Genomic DNA, 19,580 nt, shown 5'->3' with positions numbered 1-19,580 from the left:
CTATTTAAGCATGCAAATTTCTGGTTAGCGAAAGCAAGCTACAGCCCCCTAAAGGTCGAGTGAATATTAGGCCACTTCTGTAATCATCCCAAATCATTAACACAATACTAGTAAGAGAAAAACAAGCATAATTTCATGAAAAGGCATTTTATGAAATCTCAAGACAACATGACTGTGAACAGTTAAAATCTATTCATTCCTAGATTAATGTAACTAATCAAATGCTTTGGGTCTATTCATTCACCAGCAATTCACATATAGAAAATATTTCATATTAGCCTAAATGAAATGTATGTGGGATAAAAATACGAGGAAAGGGAAAATAAATCTAACTTCTACTTTTTATTCACACCATTAGTACAATAAAAATTAATTTCAGAACAAATTCAGGAGTTTATTTGATGATTAAGGAAGGTTTAATGTCCTACCATATAATCTAGGTTAATAGAAAAGACTGAATACAAACTATCTTAAGACATTTATCAAACTTTTAATGTATCAATTTATTGCATATGTCAGTACAGAAAAATAGAAAGTGTATTTTAAAAGAAATTTATTGTAAAAACACAAATGTAAATGTTTGCTTTTGCCATGATTAGCACATAATGTACTATAACATTCAGATTTGAGTTATAAAATTTTATCACTGCTTCAAATAAAATATGGAAAATAACAAAAATATGATTTACATTATGAAATTGGATTAACTTATTTTATCCTGAACATAGTTGAATAGGTTGAAAACAACTTGAATTTTTAGTATATGGAGTACTGACAGAAATTCTGTTATAAATGATGTTAAACAATACACACTCATCCCTGTTACATATGTATATATGACACTTTTCATAAAAAAAGTGTCTCTTACACACAGTCCTATTGTTAAACTACATTTTTAAGATACAAAATATAAATGGAGGTATATTTGCACCATCTGGCAAAATGTGTTGACTACTATTAGGATGAATGCATTTATTGTGTCATACAAATGAATATACTATTTCTGATTAGCTGAGATGATGTGCACATATGGCAATATAAGTCAACAGAAGTGCTTTTTATTTTCTCCTCTGATTTAAAAAATATGTCTGTGCTCTATCATTTCCCAACTTTACCTGAGTGATATGAAAATACATAAATTTAAGGATAATCCAAAAGCATTATGACTAATTCTTTTCACATTTCTTTCTCCATAATTGCTGTCAAACATAATAAGAAAAACAGAGAGGGGAGAGGTCAGTGGAGGTTTTCAGTATATCTCAATCATAATCTAATTTAAAAAGTGACTTCTGCGACACCCTCTTTTAAGGTTTACGTTATTTATTCCTAACCTCAAGGACAGGACTCAGTCAAAAACTACACTTTGACTGGGCTTGCATGATAGTTTATATAAAATTGAATATGGCCTTCATTCTTAAATTCCACCAAACAAGCCCATACCCACCTCAAACCAAATCTTACAAACAAAAGAAATGAGTTCGAAAGCATCAGGCGGTATGAATTCTCAATAAATATCACAGTATCATTAATCTGGTGATGCATTACCAAAGGTAGAATTTGGGTTATTATCAACTGTCTACAGTCATGGAAAGGTAAATTTAAGCTGCCCCATAATAAATTTCAGAACACCATTTAAATGAGAACACCAATTTTACAGTCAAAGTGTTTGCAAAAACACAGGGTAGATGCAGTATCAGGTGCTCCAGTTGCCTTCTCTGTTAGAAGCACCTTGATTTCAAATGATCTGTTTTACATGTTATGCTTCCTTTTCACCAACCTCACCAGCTAATTATTTCCTAGATCTACATTTAAGAACGATGTCACATTTCCCTTTCCAGTTGTTTCTATTCTATCAGTATTCTTTTATCTGTTACAAATGATTTCTTCCCGTATTTTGCAATATCTTTTTTTAGGATCTTTTTTGCCGTTTTACCCACAATAATCCCTTTTAAAATTAATGGATTTTGATCTCAATGGATTTTATCTTGCCATATTTAAAATCACTCTAGTGTTTCCAAATTCCAGTAGCTTAATAACTTAAAAACTATTTCAGAAACTCCTACAGCTGCTCTTACATCAATGAGCCAGAAATTAATAAACAAGATGGACACACACCTACTCCCACTAAGAGATGAGTCCAAAATGAAGGTGTGACTCATGAATAATTCACGTTTTATTAAGACCAATTGCTTTGGCCACAAAATTAGACATGCTTTAAAAAAATGATGCCACAGGCTTCATGGACCCCTGATAATAGCAGTTTGTCTTCTACCCCCTTCCCATCTAAGGAACCAGTCTCAAATACAGAAGGAAGCTAGGAAGAAAGATGTGCTACAACCCTAGACACCTTTTCCTTTTGCTGCAGAAAGGCTCCTCAACCCAAAGAGGAGAATGAAGGTAGGGATGGGACACATGTATTCCACAACTTCTGAAGTCCTGGGTCAAAAAGAAGACGGGGGGATTGTTAATAAACCTGGAGTATTTAAAAAAAAAAAGAAAAAGCAGCATAAAACAAAACACTGATGAAGAAAAAGCTTTTTATATACTTCATCAGCATAATATTTATAACTAAAGTTGATAAATTCCTCCACAGTGTACTAGACTAAGTCATCACATGAAAACATAAGGTACTTTGTAAACTTTAAAGAATGATACAAGTCTAAGGTGTGCCATGTAAGCTCATGTCTAAATACACTACATTTTGTTGTATTAACGTTCTTGTTAATACATTACTATTTAGGATAGTCATTCTACATAGCAATGATTGACAAGATGAAAAGTAGCCTTTAATTGTAGTGAATTTATAAATACAAAATACATGTTCCATGATACGCATTTCCAACTTTTTTTAAAAAACGCATGACTTTTTTACAATTTATAGAAAACATTATCCTTTAGAAATCATACTTGCTATAATTAATTTTTTTCTAAATACTGACATAAAGTGAATCATAAGAATGTTATTTGGCAAAAGTATTTCTAGCCCTATCTCCATGGAAAGAGTTTCAATTAAGGTCAAGATTACTGACCCATGATTTCTCTGCCCTAGCTGCTTGCACAAAGCCAATATAGCTAAAATACTCAGAATATCATATGTTAAAGCTGACATAACGTACAGAGCTCAATTACATCTAATTTTTGAGGACTGCTTGAAACAACTTAGCTTATATATCTTAAGGTAAATCCTGTTAGTTTTAAGGGGCTCTTTTTAAAATAAGATTTTTCTTACCTTCTTCTATATGTCTAAATACTACTTCCCACTTACAGCCATTTAATTGTTAAATGTGGTCATAGGTTCTGTGATCAAAAGCTCTAAAGTTCCTTTATCCGCACATTCTCACAGGTAGAAAATAAATAAGACTTCCTAAAGCTGTCTTTTGATGCAGTTCTTCTATTTCATAACTGAAACATCAGACCAAATATAGTTTTCATTTACTTTTGTTTTTGTAACTTTTATTTTCAGAAAGTCCAGAAAATGATATCCTGGCTTTAGTGGGACAGATATACCTAGATACTTGGACTTAAAAACGAAATGTGGGAATTCTTGTAAAATAGTATGTACAGTAATGTAAAGATAAGACTTCCTAATTCTTAAAGATTCTAATCTTCATTATGACTGCTATTAGTGGTTCAGCTGTAGACTTACAAAATCGACAGAAGCTAAAATTCTCTTTGCCACCAAAATTACAAATGTTAAAAAGTTCAAATATGCACATCAAAGCTGCAGTAAAATTCTCAATTTCTATTTTTACATGCCATGATCCAGACTGTACCTAACAAAACACGGTACGTTTATATTGGAAAATGGGGTCCCATTTATCTGTAAGAAAAAGCTGGATCTCAGCATTCACCAGAGCAAAATTCAATGGCAACCTCCACATAGTCCTCAATTTCATTTCTTGCTAAAAACAAAATAGAGTTTACATAAAAATAGATATAACCCAGGTTACCATATACATTGGTATATGACCAGTATTTACATTAAAAACATTGCATTGCATAAGTCAAGGAATAAAATACCATCATGCATTTCATTTTAAAGGTGAAAAATGCAATTACAGAACTAAGTTTGCTTACCATGATTGTCCCAATATTTACTAAAGGAATAATACCCAAATGTTTCTTGTTTACATGTCTCCTTCCACACTTAGTCATTAATCTAAGTGTCACGTAGATTATACACCTTTAGCAACAAGAAACTTTTGAATATAATATGCTATAATGATAGCATATTAAACTAAAGATATGGATACATAACCATATTGAAAGGTTTGATGGAAATGTATGAAATCCCAATAATTATAGTTCTTCAAATGTAAAAAACTATTTGGATCATTTTAAAGGAGCACTGAAGTCCTTTCAAAGTTTAATGTCACTCTTCAGACAAGTACAGGTATAACACACTTCTAGAAAAGAACATTCTTTATCATTCTGCACAAATTAAAATACAGTGCATTAATCAAAAAGAAAAACATTATATAATTGTTACATTAGATGAAGTTTTTGCCATTTCTTCAGGAGAATGACTCTTTATTACTTCTTTGATGAACTGTTCAAGGGCAGTGAAGTAACCCTGGCATTGCCATGTATCATTATGAGTTCCATCAGGAAAAATGGCTAATCTCTTAGTCCGAGATGGGGAGAGTTCATAAAGTTGCTTCATCATTACTGGTGGGATTAATTGGTCAGAGAGTCCAGAGATGAAAAGAGAAGGCATTCTGCACTGAGAGATTTTTCTGTAGGACAAAAATTTATTTTTGTAGCACCATAAAGGAAGGTAACGCATTGGAAAGAATGAAAATAAAGTGCTGGCCATATGCGGTATGCTTAAAAATGTGTTCTCCACCATAATGGCTGAAATCCTATGTGAATTTTCAGAGGCCAAATGAATAGCTACTGCCCCTCCCAAGGAACGGCCAAAAAGAAAAATTTTTGTTTTGTCAAGGTCAGGTCTGGTCATCACGTAGTCTAGCACAGCCTCAGAATCTAGGTAGAGTCCTTCTTCACTTGCTTCTCCTTCACTTTTTCCATATCCTCGATAATCAACAAGCAAAAGATTAACTTTGAGGTTAACCAACATAAGCAATGCGTTCGGTAACCTGTGACCTATGTTGCCTGCATTCCCATGAAAATAAATTATAGTTGGGGAATAGGGCGAATTGTCTCCAGTGTATCTTATCAAAATAAGATTTAGACGCACTCCATCTTTGGTTCTGATGAAAATGTTTTCATGTGGAATACCAGTTGGCATGGGAACATAAAGGCGTGAAGAAGATGGCTGTTCTGGGAAATAAAGCAATACATCCTGGAATTTATAGAGAATACCTGCTATTGATATGAATATTAACAAAAGTAAGATAATGCCTCCATACAGATGGAAAGTCACTATTAAAGGTAAAAGAGAAATACGGCAGAGAGCCCAAGACCATGAAGCCAAAGTTATTAGCCATCTTTCAACAAAGTTCCACAGCATCCAGGACTTTTCCATTGTGGCTCTCCGTAAGCGTCCTGAAGAGAGACAGAGATAGGCAGAATCAGTAATTCAACATGTATCTATTATTTTAAAAGTTAGATCCATGATGTAATAAATCATGGTACTAGGTGAATCCTTGGAAACCTACATCAATCCATCCACAAAATCGATTGTTCTCATTTTCCTCATTCCTTCAGGTGTCAAGGTCTCCTTTCTCCCTCCACTGCTGTATATGTGAAACACAAATATTCATCAAACTATATTCATTTTCTAAAAACATGCAGGTACTTTCATTCATGTATTGTCCTTGATTTGACAAAAAAATAAGTTGATGCCATGTTCCCAATTTTTTATATGAGGGAACAAAGGCTCTGGAGCATAAGTGGATTGGCCGTGTCCCAGCATTGCAGGCAGAAGAGCCTGGAGACCAAGGAGCATGCTTCTAATGCTCCTGGTGCACCCACTGGTCAGCTAGGTAAGGTGAGGGCAATTTTTAAATTTGAGGTAAAACTGACATATACCATATTAATTTCAGGTGTACAACATAATGATTCATTATCTGTATATACTGCAAAATGATCACAATAAATCTAGTTAACATCCATCACCATACATAGTTAACAAAATTTTTTTCTTGTGATGAGAACTTTTTAAGATCTACACTTAGCAACTTTCAAACATGCAATACAGTATTATTAACTTGTCACCATGCCGTACATAACATCCCCATGACTTATTTTACAACTGTTAAGTTTATACCTTTTGACCCACTTCTCTTATTTTGCTCACTACCCCCAGCTTCTGGCAACAACCAATATATTCTATCTATGAGTATGGGGTTGTTTTGTTTGTTTTCAGAATCTACACGTAAGTGAGATCATAGAGTATTTGTCCTTCTCTGACTTATTTTACTTAGTATAATGCTCTCAAGATCTATCCATGTTGTTGTAAATGGCAAAATGTCCTCCTTTTTAATGGATGAATAATACTCCACTGTGTGTGTGTGTGGGCACACACACATCCCACATTTTCTTTATTCATTCATCCATCAATGAACACCTAGGTTGTCTCCGTATCCTGGCTATTGTAAATAATGCTACAGTGAACATGGTGGTGCATATATCTTTTTGAGTTAGTGCTAAATTTCAAGTCTTTAATCCATTTTGAGTTAATTTTTCTGTATGGTGTAAAATAGTAGTCCAGTTTCATTCTTCTGCATGTGGCTACCCAGTTTACCCAATATCATTTACTGAAGAAACTGTCCATTCCCCATTGTATATTCTTGGCTCCTTTGTCATAAATTAATTGACATATATGTGTGGGTTTATTTCTGGGCTCTCTATTCCGTTCCACTGATCTATGTGTTTGTTTTTATGCCAATACCATACTGTTCTGATTACTATAGCTTTGTAATATAGTTTGAAATCAGGAAGCATGATGTCTCCACCTTTGTTTTCCTTTCTCAAGAGTACTTTGACTATTCAGGGTCTTTTGTAGTTCCATACAAATTTTAGGATTATTTGTTTTATTTCTGAGATAAATGCCACTGGAATTTTGATAGGGATTGTACTGAATCTATAGACTGCTTTGGGCAGTATGAACAATATTAATTCTTCTAATCCATGAGTACCAAATACCTTTCCACTTTCTTGGGTATCCTTCAATTTCTTTCATTAATGTCTTATAGTCTTCAGTATTCAATTCTTTTACCTCCTTGGTTAAATTTATTCCTGGGTATTTTATTCTTTTTTAAAATTGAAGTATAGTTGGCTTACAATGTTTTAGGTGTATAGCAAAGTGATTCAGTTTTATATATATATATATACATATATATATATATATATATATATACACACATATACATATACACACATACACACACATATATAACTTTTTCAGATTCTTTTCCATTATGTTATTATAAGATATTGAATGTATCTTGGGCTACATAGTAGGTCCCCGTTTATCTATTTTATATATAGTAGTGTATACCTGTTAATCCCCAATTCTCAATTTATCTCACCCTCTTTCCCCTTTGGTAACCATAAGTTTGCTTTCTATATCTGTGAGTCTATTTCTGTTTTGTAAATAAACTCATCTGTATAATTTTAAAAATATTCCACATATAAGTGACACCATATGATATTTATCTTTCTCTGTCTGACTTACTTCAATTAACATGATAATCTCAAGGTCCATTCACGCTGCTGCAAATAGCATTATTTCATTCTTTTTTAGGGCTGAGTAATATTCCACTGTGTGTGTGTGTGTGTGTGTGTGTGTGTGTGTGTGTGTGTGTGTGTGTGTATGCCACATCTTCTTTATCCATTCATCTGTTGATGTATATTTAGGTTGCTTCCACATCTTGGCTATTGTAAATAGTGCTGCTATGAACACTGGGGTGCATCCATCTTTTTGAATTACAGTTTTCGTCTTTTCTGGATATATGCCCAGGAATGAGACTGCTCAATCATAGAGTAATTCTATATTTAGTTTTTAAGGAACCTCCATCCTGTTCTCCATAATGGCTGCACCAATTTACATTCTCACCAACAGTTTAGGAGAGCTTCCTTTTCTCCACAACCTCTTCAGTATTTATTATTTATAGACTTTTTGATGATGGCCATTTTGATCGATCAGTGTGAGGTGGTATCTCATTGTAGTTTTGATTTGCATTTCTCTAATAATTAGTTATACTGAGCATCTTTTCATGTGCCACTGGCCATCTGTATGTCTTCTTTGGAGAAATGTCTATTTAGGTCTTCTGCCGATTTTTGGATTGGGTTGCGGGGTTTCTTTTGTTTTTTTTTTTTTTTTTTTTTTTTTTTTTTGATATTGAGCTGTATAAACTGTTTGCATATTTTGGAAATTAAGCCCTTGTTAGTCTCATGGTTTGCAAATATTTTCTCCCAGTCCACAGGCTGTCTTTTTGTTTTGTTTATGATTTACTTTGTTGTGCAAAAGCTTTTAAGTTTAATTAAGTCCCATTTGTCTATTTTTGCTTTTGTTTCCATTTCTCTAGGAGACAGACCCAAAAAAATGTTGCAATTTATGTCAAAGAGTGTTCTGCCTAGCTATTTTATTCTTTCTGATGGAACTGTAAATGAGATCATTTTAATTTATCTGACAGTTCATTATTAGCATATAGAAACATGACAGACTTTTATATATTGATTTTGTGTCCTACAACTTTACTGAGCTAGGTAGGTTGAGGGCAAATTTTATTAAAGAGGTAGTTAACAGATTCTAACCTATCAAGACCAATCCAATAGAATTTATTGTCAATTTTCTTTTTCACTTTATAGAAAAAAATTATAATTAAACTAAAATATAAAATATTTTCCCTTCTATTTGGAGGTTCTCACAGCTAAATTTAAAAAATAATTTAAATGGAACACTAGTTTCTAATATTGTATTATTTTTAAGAAGAAGTCTAATAATTTGTCTTTCATATCTGATTAAAAAGAAACTTTAGACTGTTAATACTGTGAAATATGCTCAATCTTTTATAGAGCCCTCACTGCAATTTCATACCAGTGGGTTAACAAAGATTGCTACAGTATACTGATAAGGCCATAAACACTTGGGGGATAAGTGTGAAACAAAAACACAGAAATTCTACTTCAGAACCAGAGATAAATGAAGAAAATGACTTACTGGAGAAAAATCTTTTTAAAGTTTGCTAAAAAATATAACTGATGTAAAGAAAATACAAAAGAAAAGCTTTCAGAAGTCACTGTTTTTGTTACCAAATAAAGTTTATGTGTGTCGTCTTAAAAAGGCACAAGAGGTGAGATGTTACAATTTTTCTTATGTAGTATTCGTTTACTTATATATTTACCATTTTAAAAAATTACATTCTCTTTTACTCACTAACAAAAGTACCATAAAGAAATTATTCTTAAATTTAATAAATAATTGTTAATGACTTATCTTTAAAATTTTACTGTATGCCATAAGCTAATAAATGTGGCATTTTAGTTCATCAAATTAAACACTGAAAACTGGCTACAAAGATGAGTTAGACGATTTAACAGATTCGATTTTTCACTATAATCTCACCAAAAATATTTTACTATTCCGCTAAACATGGAATTTCAAATCTGAATTTGTGTTCAAATAACTCTCTTTGAACATAAACCAACAGTGTAGCATTTTTCTGAAGTTTCTCGAAAATCAACACTGCCACCCAGTTGCAGCAAGTTTTATTACAATAAGCACTATGTTAAGCCAGAGAAAAGCAGGTATGTGAGGTAAAACAAAAATCCAAGCTTAACAACTACAGAAGCAATACCTGAGCATTAGGTGTCAGACCTGGATAAGAACCAGATTGAAAGAGGCTACACTACAGCAGCCAAATAAGCCAATTACACTGAATACTGAATAACTGTTCCAGGTCAACTATCAATGCTGTTTACAATCTCTAACCACTATTCATCAACAGTTTAAATTATACAGGGCTACTCTATAATCCTTCACTGTAGTGGATAAGTCTGAACAACACATCTGAGTGCTTAAATTTTTCATCTAATGCTTACTTAATTTTATTTCTTTAAGAGAATGATTTTCATTTGTACCCAGAAGTTGTATTAGGAAAATTTGAAAACAGACTGGCATTTACTTTATACATCAAAATAAAATAATTTTTGTATAATGATTCGGATTAACAAGGTTTGGGATATAACATACAAATACACTAAGGCACTGTATCATTTGGAAAATAAGATACCATTTAAGATATTTCTTTAGGGAAAAAATGTACTTTTTTTCATAGTCAAGCCAATCGTTTATGACAGAAGCATCAGAGAGATGAGTAACTCAAATATCACTTATTTGGTGATATAATAGAAAAAAACACACTAAAATTCCATCACCCTTAAAGTCTGCTCTACCATATATTTGTTAAATAATCTTGGGCTTATCAGTTATTTCCAGTTTGAATTTCCTTTTCAGTAGAATGAGAATTCTAAAAATGCCTATTTATAAAACTGGTCAACATTATCAAATAAAATTAATAAAAAAGCATTTACAAATGCTACAGATATATTAACTTCATTTGCTTTTGTGACTAGTATTTCTGGCTTTACTACTACATTCTTAACCATGTTCTGCTTGAATTAACATCAAAATTAGAACTTACCAAGCATCTATAAGAAAAAAAAAATCTAGGAATTTGATAAGGGCATGGCAAAGCACCCCTACAACCTGGATAATCAGGAGTGAATTGACTCAAGTTTTCAAATCAAAGTTCTTATAAAAAACTAATACAACGCTAAATAAAACATAAACCTCCTAATACATGGACAGGGCATATTTTGAAATTCAAACCACCTATATAGATTAAACTATATAAAGTTTTTGATTTTCAAACTTTGAAAAAATATCTTTTTTTAAAAAGTAGCCTCTTTTCTTTTCTTTTTTTTTTTTTTGCTGCCTCCAAAACAAGACTTCACTCACAGAGAAGGCTCAGTAAACAGCTATCATCATCATTACCATGACTGTCATCATTACCATCATCTTTGTTTTTACATCATCTTATTTCATTCTGTCCTTCTTGGGAACTGCAACTAGATGTTTAAAGATAAATTTGCTTTTTTAAACACACAGTTGCTTGCATATATTTATAATCATTCATAGGAAATTATGGCAAAACATCTATTTAAAGGTCTTTCTATAATATATACAGTAAATCTAACCTGATATAATGAGAAATGCCTGAGAACATGAGAAATGCCAGCATCACGACAGTCAAATCTTTTGTTGAGAAATTTCCTGAAAACAAGTTTCTGAGGTCTTCCCCAGAAATCACAAGCTGTGTACAGAGATCAGCCTTTTGGTCCCTCGCACTGGGCTCTCCCTTCTCCTCTTTCTTCCAGAGGATGGCAACAAGACAGGATCCATGATCAGTGAGAGCTTCTGAAATAAGTTCTGCTCAAGCATCTCAATAACGATCCAACCAGCTCTCCCATTTGTAACTATAGAAATATTTAAGGGCATTTTAACCCCGGAATAGGGAATTGTTGATGCACTAGTTCTCAATATCCAGAGACCTGCTCACTGGCTGAGATGACATATTTCGAAGTGAAGTGAGGCTGGGACAGATGTGTGGTCTCCCTGTGATCACGGTTAGTGAAAGACAGCAGCCGTCTTCCTGGGCTCCTCTGTCAGGAACCACAGTCCCCAGCATACCTCATGCTCTGGTGGCATCTCTGAGGTCTGTTACAATGTCGGAGCAATTTTCATTAATTTTCAGCTGACTCATTTTTCCAATTTAAGTCATTTAATCCTCACAACTTAAGGAAGCATGTAATGCTATTTCCCTTTTACAGATGGAAAAAAAAAACAGGTAGAGAGGTGAAGCAACTTGCTAACATTTACAAGGCTGATTAATGCTAGAGACAAAATGAGAAATCAAGCCTTTTTGACCCAAAGCTCTGATTTCAAAGCATCTAACTATTTCTGAGTCTCTTAGAATCTCATTATGTTCATGGTATGGATGCTTCTTAAATCACTGGTAATTTCCTATAACAGCTGCTTCGTCTTCAGAATTTTTTCAACATACAATATTGAATTTAAATTTGTAAGGCCAGGAACTGTGTTTTTCTTTTTCACTACTGTATCCCTATGAGTAGTACACTACTTTACATATATTCAAAACTAAAATGTTTTTTAAAGGAACAATCCAGTAATGTATCTGAATTATTAAATTTCTAAGAAAACATAACTGCATTCTGAGCGTCAGACATATATATTTAACACTGGACATCAGAAAAATGGCATATTTCAGTCCATTATTGGTTAGGAACAATAGGGATTAACCTTGCAGTTTTCCACAAAGCATTCCTGAAAAGCTGTCTTAATGACTTTGTGATAAACAAAGGTAATCTTGCAATGGATTGTTAAACTGTGGAAAAGTCAATAAAAGTCAATTCATTTTGAGGAATATCAAATGGATGTTAATTTTAAGGACAGGTTAATAAAAACTGTTCTAGAGTGTGTGTTTCTTCTCTATAATACATCACGGCATATTGGTGGTTTAGAAAGAGACCTCCACGCACGAACTGCTTTATTTTTCCTATAACCCAATTAGCCAATAATTTCTGCTCCTCCTTCTGTATCATACCTCCATGCTCTTAATGGAACTGGATCTGTCAAACAATATAGGAAGGATTTTTTTTTGGATAAATTTGCTGAAACTATCAACAAAGTACAACTACTAGAACCATCTGCTGAGGTGTAAAAACAACTTCACATAAACTCAGATGCTACGATGATCAATAAAAATGAACACTGCCTCCGGTACAGTCCACTGCACAGATCCTAGAGCTAACAGTAAGTTTTCCACTTATTTTGCCAAAAAATTAGTTTGAATAAAGGGTTAACAAAACCTTTTCTCGGACTTCCCTGGTGGCACAGTGGTTAAGAATCTGCCTGCCAATGCTGGGGACATGGGTTCGAGCCCTGGTCCGGGAAGATACCACATGACGTGGAGCAACTAAGGCCGTGAGCCACAACTACTGAGCCCGCGCTCTAGAGCCCAAAAGCCACAACTACGGAGCCCACATGCCACAACTACTGAAGCCCGTGCACCTAGAGCCCGTGCTCTGCTACAAGAGAAGCCACCACAATGAGAAGCCCGCGCACCGCAATGAAGAGTATCCCCTGCTCACCACAACTAGAGAAAGCCCGCGCGCAGCAACAAAGACCCAATGCAGCCAAAAATAAATAAATAAAATTTAAAAAATAGGAAAAACAAAAACCTTTTCTCCTCCATGAAAAAAAAGTGACCTCTGGTCAACCTTCTAGCACTGTTTCCCTGGAAACCTAATAAAGGTGGGATATCAGCTATGTTTCTAAGCAGTATTTTGTGTGGTAAACTTGACCCCTATTAGTGAGCTAAATCTGGACTGAGAGGACAGTGAGCAGCTCTGCACATGCCCAGTGGGAATACAAAGAGGGGACACTCTGGTGTGTCCTCTGCTGAGTCCTGGTCACTATGCGCTTGTGCTGCAACAAAAGATTGTTTCCTGTGGAGCACGAAGCAGCTAACTCATGGTGGCACCTGCTCCCACCCAAGTGCCATCTTTCCACTAACCTGAGCTATTACTTGGAACAGTATACCTGATGCTGCCAGGCCAAGTTTTCTATCAGCGTCTTTCAACACAGCAGAGGGAGGCTGACGCCAGGTATGGTCTTTTGAGAATGAGAATGTCCAGCTGAATCCAAGACCATTGCTGCTGGTCATGCAGAATAAGCAAGGCAATTAGTTACCCCTTAAAAAGTACATCCTATGAGGAAAATTTATGAAACGTGTTACCAGAAGAGATGGGTTATTTGCCAGGTTCTTTTGCATGCTGCAATACAATTGCTGATAACATCTTAGCATCATAAACAATCAAGAGAAATGTGAGTTTAATATACTCCAAGTGAAAACAATGTTTATACTAATTAAAAAGGCTGCTTAGAGGGAAAGAACATTAGACCTGTAGAGCACAGAAGCTCGGTCAACCAATATCCTTCATCTGCCATTCTTCTTCTACATTATTACTGTTTTTAATCTTATGCCTACATCTTAAATAAGTACATCACTTATTCCCATTTCTCAATTCTGCCTTTGCCAAGTTATCACACCAGCTCTCACATATCAAATGTCTCTAAAGCCCATCTACCTATGGCTTCGACCACCCCAGTAACTGCTAACTACTTGCTAGTAGAGGATCTGATGCGTGAGCTCTTGTGATGATCTCTCATAAAAAGCAAACCTCACTTACTAATAAATCCAATGGACTTTTCTCAATCCACACTGCAACACCGTACCCCTAAGTAGCACCAAACCTGGAATTTTTCTCAGCTTCTAGTATAATCAAATCCCTGTGTTTCTCGCTCTGACCCACCCCTAAATGTAGGCATCTTCCAAGGCCCTGTGTATTTACCTTTCCTTCCCTCAGGGATTTCATTCTTTCTCATGGCTCCAACCATCATACTTGTTTATGAATTATTCCCATTCTCCATGTCTACTCCATCTATAATCTCAATTTATCTGTTCCTTGAGTATCTGATGCTTCGTTAACAACACAGACTTATCTAAAACTAAACAAATCCTCCTCATCTAATGTTTTACATGCTTTATGTCAATTATGAACAAAAAAAGCATGATGTGTAAATGTATATATTTTTAAAAAACAATTGATTCTAGGGCTACATATAAAATAACATGCAAAGTAAATTTAACTATGTTACAATACCAATAATAGGTGCATTATTATAACATGCACAGGTCTTATATCTGAATGAAAAAAATCAACCTTAAAAACAATTTTTGTGCTTTTTATTTAGATGAAGTGGTTAGAGGTGTCATACTGATATTAGTGAGCACTTCTCAAGAAATAATCTATTAAAAACATGACTAATTTTTATTATAATGTATAGACAAAGTAAATCTAATTATGATTGTTTTCTTTTTAAAAGAATGGTTTTGAAATATTAGTAATATCTTTTTATACTCTATAAGCACTTTGATCAAATGAATGAAAAGTAGAAACCTGATGATGATCATCTTGAGACTTTTATAGTCATTAACTGGTTTTGTTCACTTTTACTGCTCCATATGCTCCCTATCTTTAAATAGCAGCCCATGTAAGTATACAACAACCCATTTAAGCTACAAATATAAACAATTTATAGCTGTGAGGCTGTCAGAACCACCATGTTGGTTGCAGTGTGAGCTGAGTGACAAGTCAGCTGAGTGAGTGATGAACGCGTGCATCTGGCCTCCGTTAATCACCGTATGTGCTCCCTCACATATGTACTTGGAGGATCGCAAATGGTTACATTTCTAAGGAAAAACATTTAAATACCTGTTCAATAAGCTGAGGCTTAAAAAAAAAGAGAGAGATCAATACCAAACGTATGCCCACCCTCAATCATATGAGTCCTCAGAACACAGCTACGCGTCCCCCAAGGGAGTTCTCAAACCCAGCCCAGATGACAAAATGGTCCCAGAGTTGGTTTCCCAGCCTCATCAGATTCCAATGCATCCTATCATAGTACTTAAAGATTAAAGACGATGCCACCAATACTTGCAGACATCTGCTATCTCAATCATAGTGCTCAGACACTGCAGACTATTTAAAATTTATAAATATGCAGTCTTATTCTTAAGTAGCTAATGATCTACTCAGTAGCCCTCGATCTACTCAGGAATCATGGACATATATGACTGTATATGTCTAACATAAATTTAATTATAGAAGGGCCAAGCAAAATTAGAGAAAGATCACACTGTCCTTACATAGAGCAAAAGAAAAAGAAAACCTTGACTATGTGTCCTTCACAACATAATTTTAGTAATCTCTGGATTTCATTATGCTTGAATACTTAAAGAAACCATGGGGAAATTTTTGCCAATTTTTAAAAAACAGGACAAAGTACAACTCTAGGGTTAAGAATTTCTCTTACTTTCCATCAAACAGCTGTCTATGCCACTTATTTTTATTCATTTAGCAACATTTTATCCAAAAATTTAAAATAAATAAAGATTAACAACTTAGATATATCAAGAACTAAAGCTCAAGCTATGGGAATGGATACATTTCATTACAACTGCCCCAATAATACTAGCAGAGTAAACTGAACAAATATGTTACTCTTTCAATCGCAGATAAAATTATACTTTAATGAAGGCTGGAACTGTCTCACACAAAAAAGTAAATGCTCATTATTCTCGTTAATTTTTAAATGCAGAAGTTTATATTGAATTGCACAGTATATATTCATTTACTGATTCTGCCAACAGTAAAAGGTCTTTGAAAACTATAAAAGATGTTTTCCCTATACATGAATTAAATATGCTTCCCCCAAAACAATATGACTAAAGAGTAACCAATTATAAATACAATTTTAAAAAGTCATAAATGTACTATTATTCTAAAGGCCTTTATATCCATATCGATTGATAATTTTAGGAACATCTTATTTAAAAATAAAAACTGCTCGTACATTAAAGAAACATACCGACAAGTGACAAAACCATGTGTAAGTTCAAGGGAAGACTAAAAAGTGGAAAGCAAATTCATGTGTCATGCCTAATGTCTACATTACAGGAGGAGAATGGTATCCTCTGGGGGAATTCACAGCTTCCAATCACATTTCAAGTAACAGAGAAAGTAGATTCAGCCCTCCTGAATCAATGGATCTCCTCTTCTGCTAAGCACTGGAAAGTTAAGAAACCATGCCAGCTGCACAGCTGAAATGAAAACACAAACAGCCACTATCAGGTGGAGACACCACAGGATGAATTATCTATTTCCCTAATGGTTACCCACGTGTCATTAATAATGAAAAAGTGTGTATTAATAGTCCTATGGGACAAATCAACAGTAACTGCCTATGGAGATGCTGGATTTAAACTGGGATTTCAATCGGCTTGAGCAGACATCTGGAACATTATACCAGGCAGCAACTTAGTAGCATTTTTGTGCTTTCCCTTTCGCTTGAAGCACAGAAGACTTCGCAAATATAGTCAACTCTGAGAGAACAAAGATAACAGATTCTTGTCACTGTGGAAGTCAATCACAATTTATTCTGAGATTATAAACATCAAAGAAAGAAAAGGGTTAAAAAAATAGATCCACAAGGCTAAAAATGCAAACAGTTATGTTAGAATTCAAACTGATAATGAAATTCAGGAAGTTTCTAACTTACGACGGGATAGTGTTCTAAATACTATTAACTAAATGGGTGAAACTTAGAATTTATTTTCTTATAAAATCGGTGTTACAGAAGAAGTAAGATTCTCAGGCTAGCTCGTAAATGCACACAGTTCACACACTGGATATACTACAGCTTTGCAATTCCAGTACAATATACTGCTGTAAGGAGTTGAGCAATGAAACAGCAACATATAATGTAATAATTTATTATGCAGTCTATCATTTGAGGCGGAACAAATCTTAATTAGAAAAACCAGAACCATTTTTTTTAGGTCTATTCTAAAAAGGGTATATAAGGGCCTCAAACATTCCTGAGGTGACTAACCAATAATTAGAAAGGTTTTTAAATGTGAGTAACAACCGAGTTCTAAATTAAAGAAAACCAGAGAAACAGAAGTAGATTTTCCTGAGGTAAGCGACCAGAGAGAAGAGATCACAGAAAAAGGTTAGGTTGGATTGTTTCCTGTACCCACTTCTAAAGTCACAGTGTTGACCCAGACAACTTGGTTAGTAAATGCTCTCGTTCAGGCCTGAGGTGTGGCTGAGAAGCCAGGAGGCTTGCCAAGGTCCGTATGTACAGATATTCATAAGCTGGCTCACTTTCATCATTCCAAAGGACCTATCAATGGCGTCGTGCTGTGGGAAGGAGGGTGTTTTCAGGCTCCGAACGTTGGCAGCTGGGCGGCTTTTGCCAACTCACTTAAGCTTTCTAAATATATGTCTCCTGGTGTGTAAAAAGGGGGTCAAACACGTAATTGAAACACGGCTGAGATCAACTGTAGCACAGTGTGTTAATACATGCAGCTACTTGTACGAGACAAAAGTTAAACCATTTTATCATCTACTAGAGCAGAGTAAGTACAACTAGAAGGTCTGCTAGACCTGGATGAAATAATGGTAGGACTCACTGGAGATTACCTGAGTAGGTGCACACAGGAAGGAATTAGGGCTCTGCCTTATTTTTTCCTGCCAAAACCCAGGTCAGGTAGCAGCTCCTTCAGAAAACCTTCCCTGGTCCTCTACACCCTACTACCAACCATTCCACATCCTGTAGTTTGTACAGATTCATGTGGTGGCACTCACTACGGTAGTGTAATTCATATGCTTTACAGACACTGTGAGTTCCTTGATGACAGTGACATCATCTTATGCAAATCCGTATTTTCAGCCGACGGAGCAATGCCTGGCACACAGTAAGTCTCTATTAACAACTACTGAATTGAGCAGTCTAAGACGTAAGCAGGACAATTATGACATACCACTAGATGGTCAACCACGAGTTCTTAGCTCGTGGAATAAAACTTAACCTCTCAGAAAAAGATACGTGATTAACCCACGCTTGCACACAAGTTCTTAACGCGTGCCGAAAGATACCAGGAGAGGATCCATGAAAAACCAAGCATCAAAACTTAAAGCCAACATCTTCTTCTGCCTTTCTATGCAGTTACTGTAACATGGTGAACCTGTCAAAGAGCTATCGAATAAAAGACTTTGGGGTTCTGATACCTTGGGCAATAACTCTCGTAATGCATTTTGCAGAAAACACATGTTGACAAGACTCTACAGCAAAACTGACTTAATTCTATGGGGTGCTCCCGCCCCGTTTCATAAACACCCCAAAGTCCCTGCCATGGAATTCGCAGGTCTAAACCTGTTCTCGACCTGGCAGCTGGGATTTTCGCTGCACTTTTCCTGTGTGCGGGGGAGGGCTGGGCTGGGGATGGATGGTGTCCACGCGCCGGTTTGTACACGTTGCTGGAAACGCCACTGACAGCGGATTCTAAGACACCTTCTAGGACAGCGTCCCGGCGCCGCACCGGAGGACGGTCGGGAATCGGCGCGCCTAGGTTCCCACAGCGGCGTCGGGTTGGGCTTCACCCCCACTAGGCCGGCGAGGCTGCGGAGCGGGCTCCGACCGGTCCCGCACGGCCCAAGGCGCGCAGCCCAGCGCTCCCGGGAGGCCCCCGCCGGCCGCCCCCCCGCGGCCCCGGGACACGGCGGCCCCGCGGCTCGGCGGCCCGCACCGCACTTACTTAGACCTGCTCGCAGGCTGCGCAGTCGGCCGCGGACTCGGAACCCGGCGCCGCGCAGAAGCGTCCCCCCGCGCCGCTTCCGTCGCTCCTCATCGTCCTCCTCCAGCCGAGGGGCCGCCGCCGTCGCCACAATGTAGCCCGGAGCTCCTGCGGTGCCGCTCTCGGCTCCTCCACTTCCGGCCCACGCTCTGTGTAGCCGGCAAATACCCCCGCCGGCGCCCACATCACCTGCTCTCGCCTTCCTGCCGGGAGCTGGAAGCCGCCCCGCCCTCCCAGGCATGCGCAGAGCCCGCGGCCGCAGGAGTTTCCCCCGCCCCCCGCTACGGCGGCCCGGAAGGACAAGATACCGCGGGAACGGGCCGC

The 19,580-nt window shown here is 36.3% G+C and overlaps 1 protein-coding gene across 2 annotated transcripts; it reads right to left on the bottom strand.

Moving 5' to 3' along the window:
* Window positions 1-4,354: 4,354 nt before the first annotated feature.
* ABHD13 (abhydrolase domain containing 13) lies at window positions 4,355-19,477 on the bottom strand. 2 transcript variants are annotated; one of them, XM_059041507.2, is made up of 2 exons: window positions 19,218-19,477; window positions 4,355-5,508 (listed from the first exon to the last, which is right to left on the bottom strand). In XM_059041507.2, exon 2 carries the CDS (start codon window positions 5,486-5,488, stop codon window positions 4,475-4,477), a length of 1,014 nt encoding a protein of 337 aa, XP_058897490.2. In that variant the 5' UTR covers window positions 5,489-5,508; window positions 19,218-19,477; the 3' UTR covers window positions 4,355-4,474. The 2 variants fall into 2 exon arrangements, with proteins under 2 accessions (XP_058897490.2, XP_066872342.1); XM_067016241.1 differs by lacking the exon at window positions 19,218-19,477 and adding an exon at window positions 5,622-5,699.
* Between the last annotated feature and the right edge of the window lie 103 nt (window positions 19,478-19,580).

Source organism: Kogia breviceps, chromosome 16 (genome assembly GCF_026419965.1).
Source record: "Kogia breviceps isolate mKogBre1 chromosome 16, mKogBre1 haplotype 1, whole genome shotgun sequence".
In the NCBI taxonomy this organism is placed as follows: Eukaryota; Metazoa; Chordata; class Mammalia; order Artiodactyla; family Physeteridae; genus Kogia; species Kogia breviceps.
This window is presented reverse-complemented; position numbering and strand designations above follow the sequence as displayed.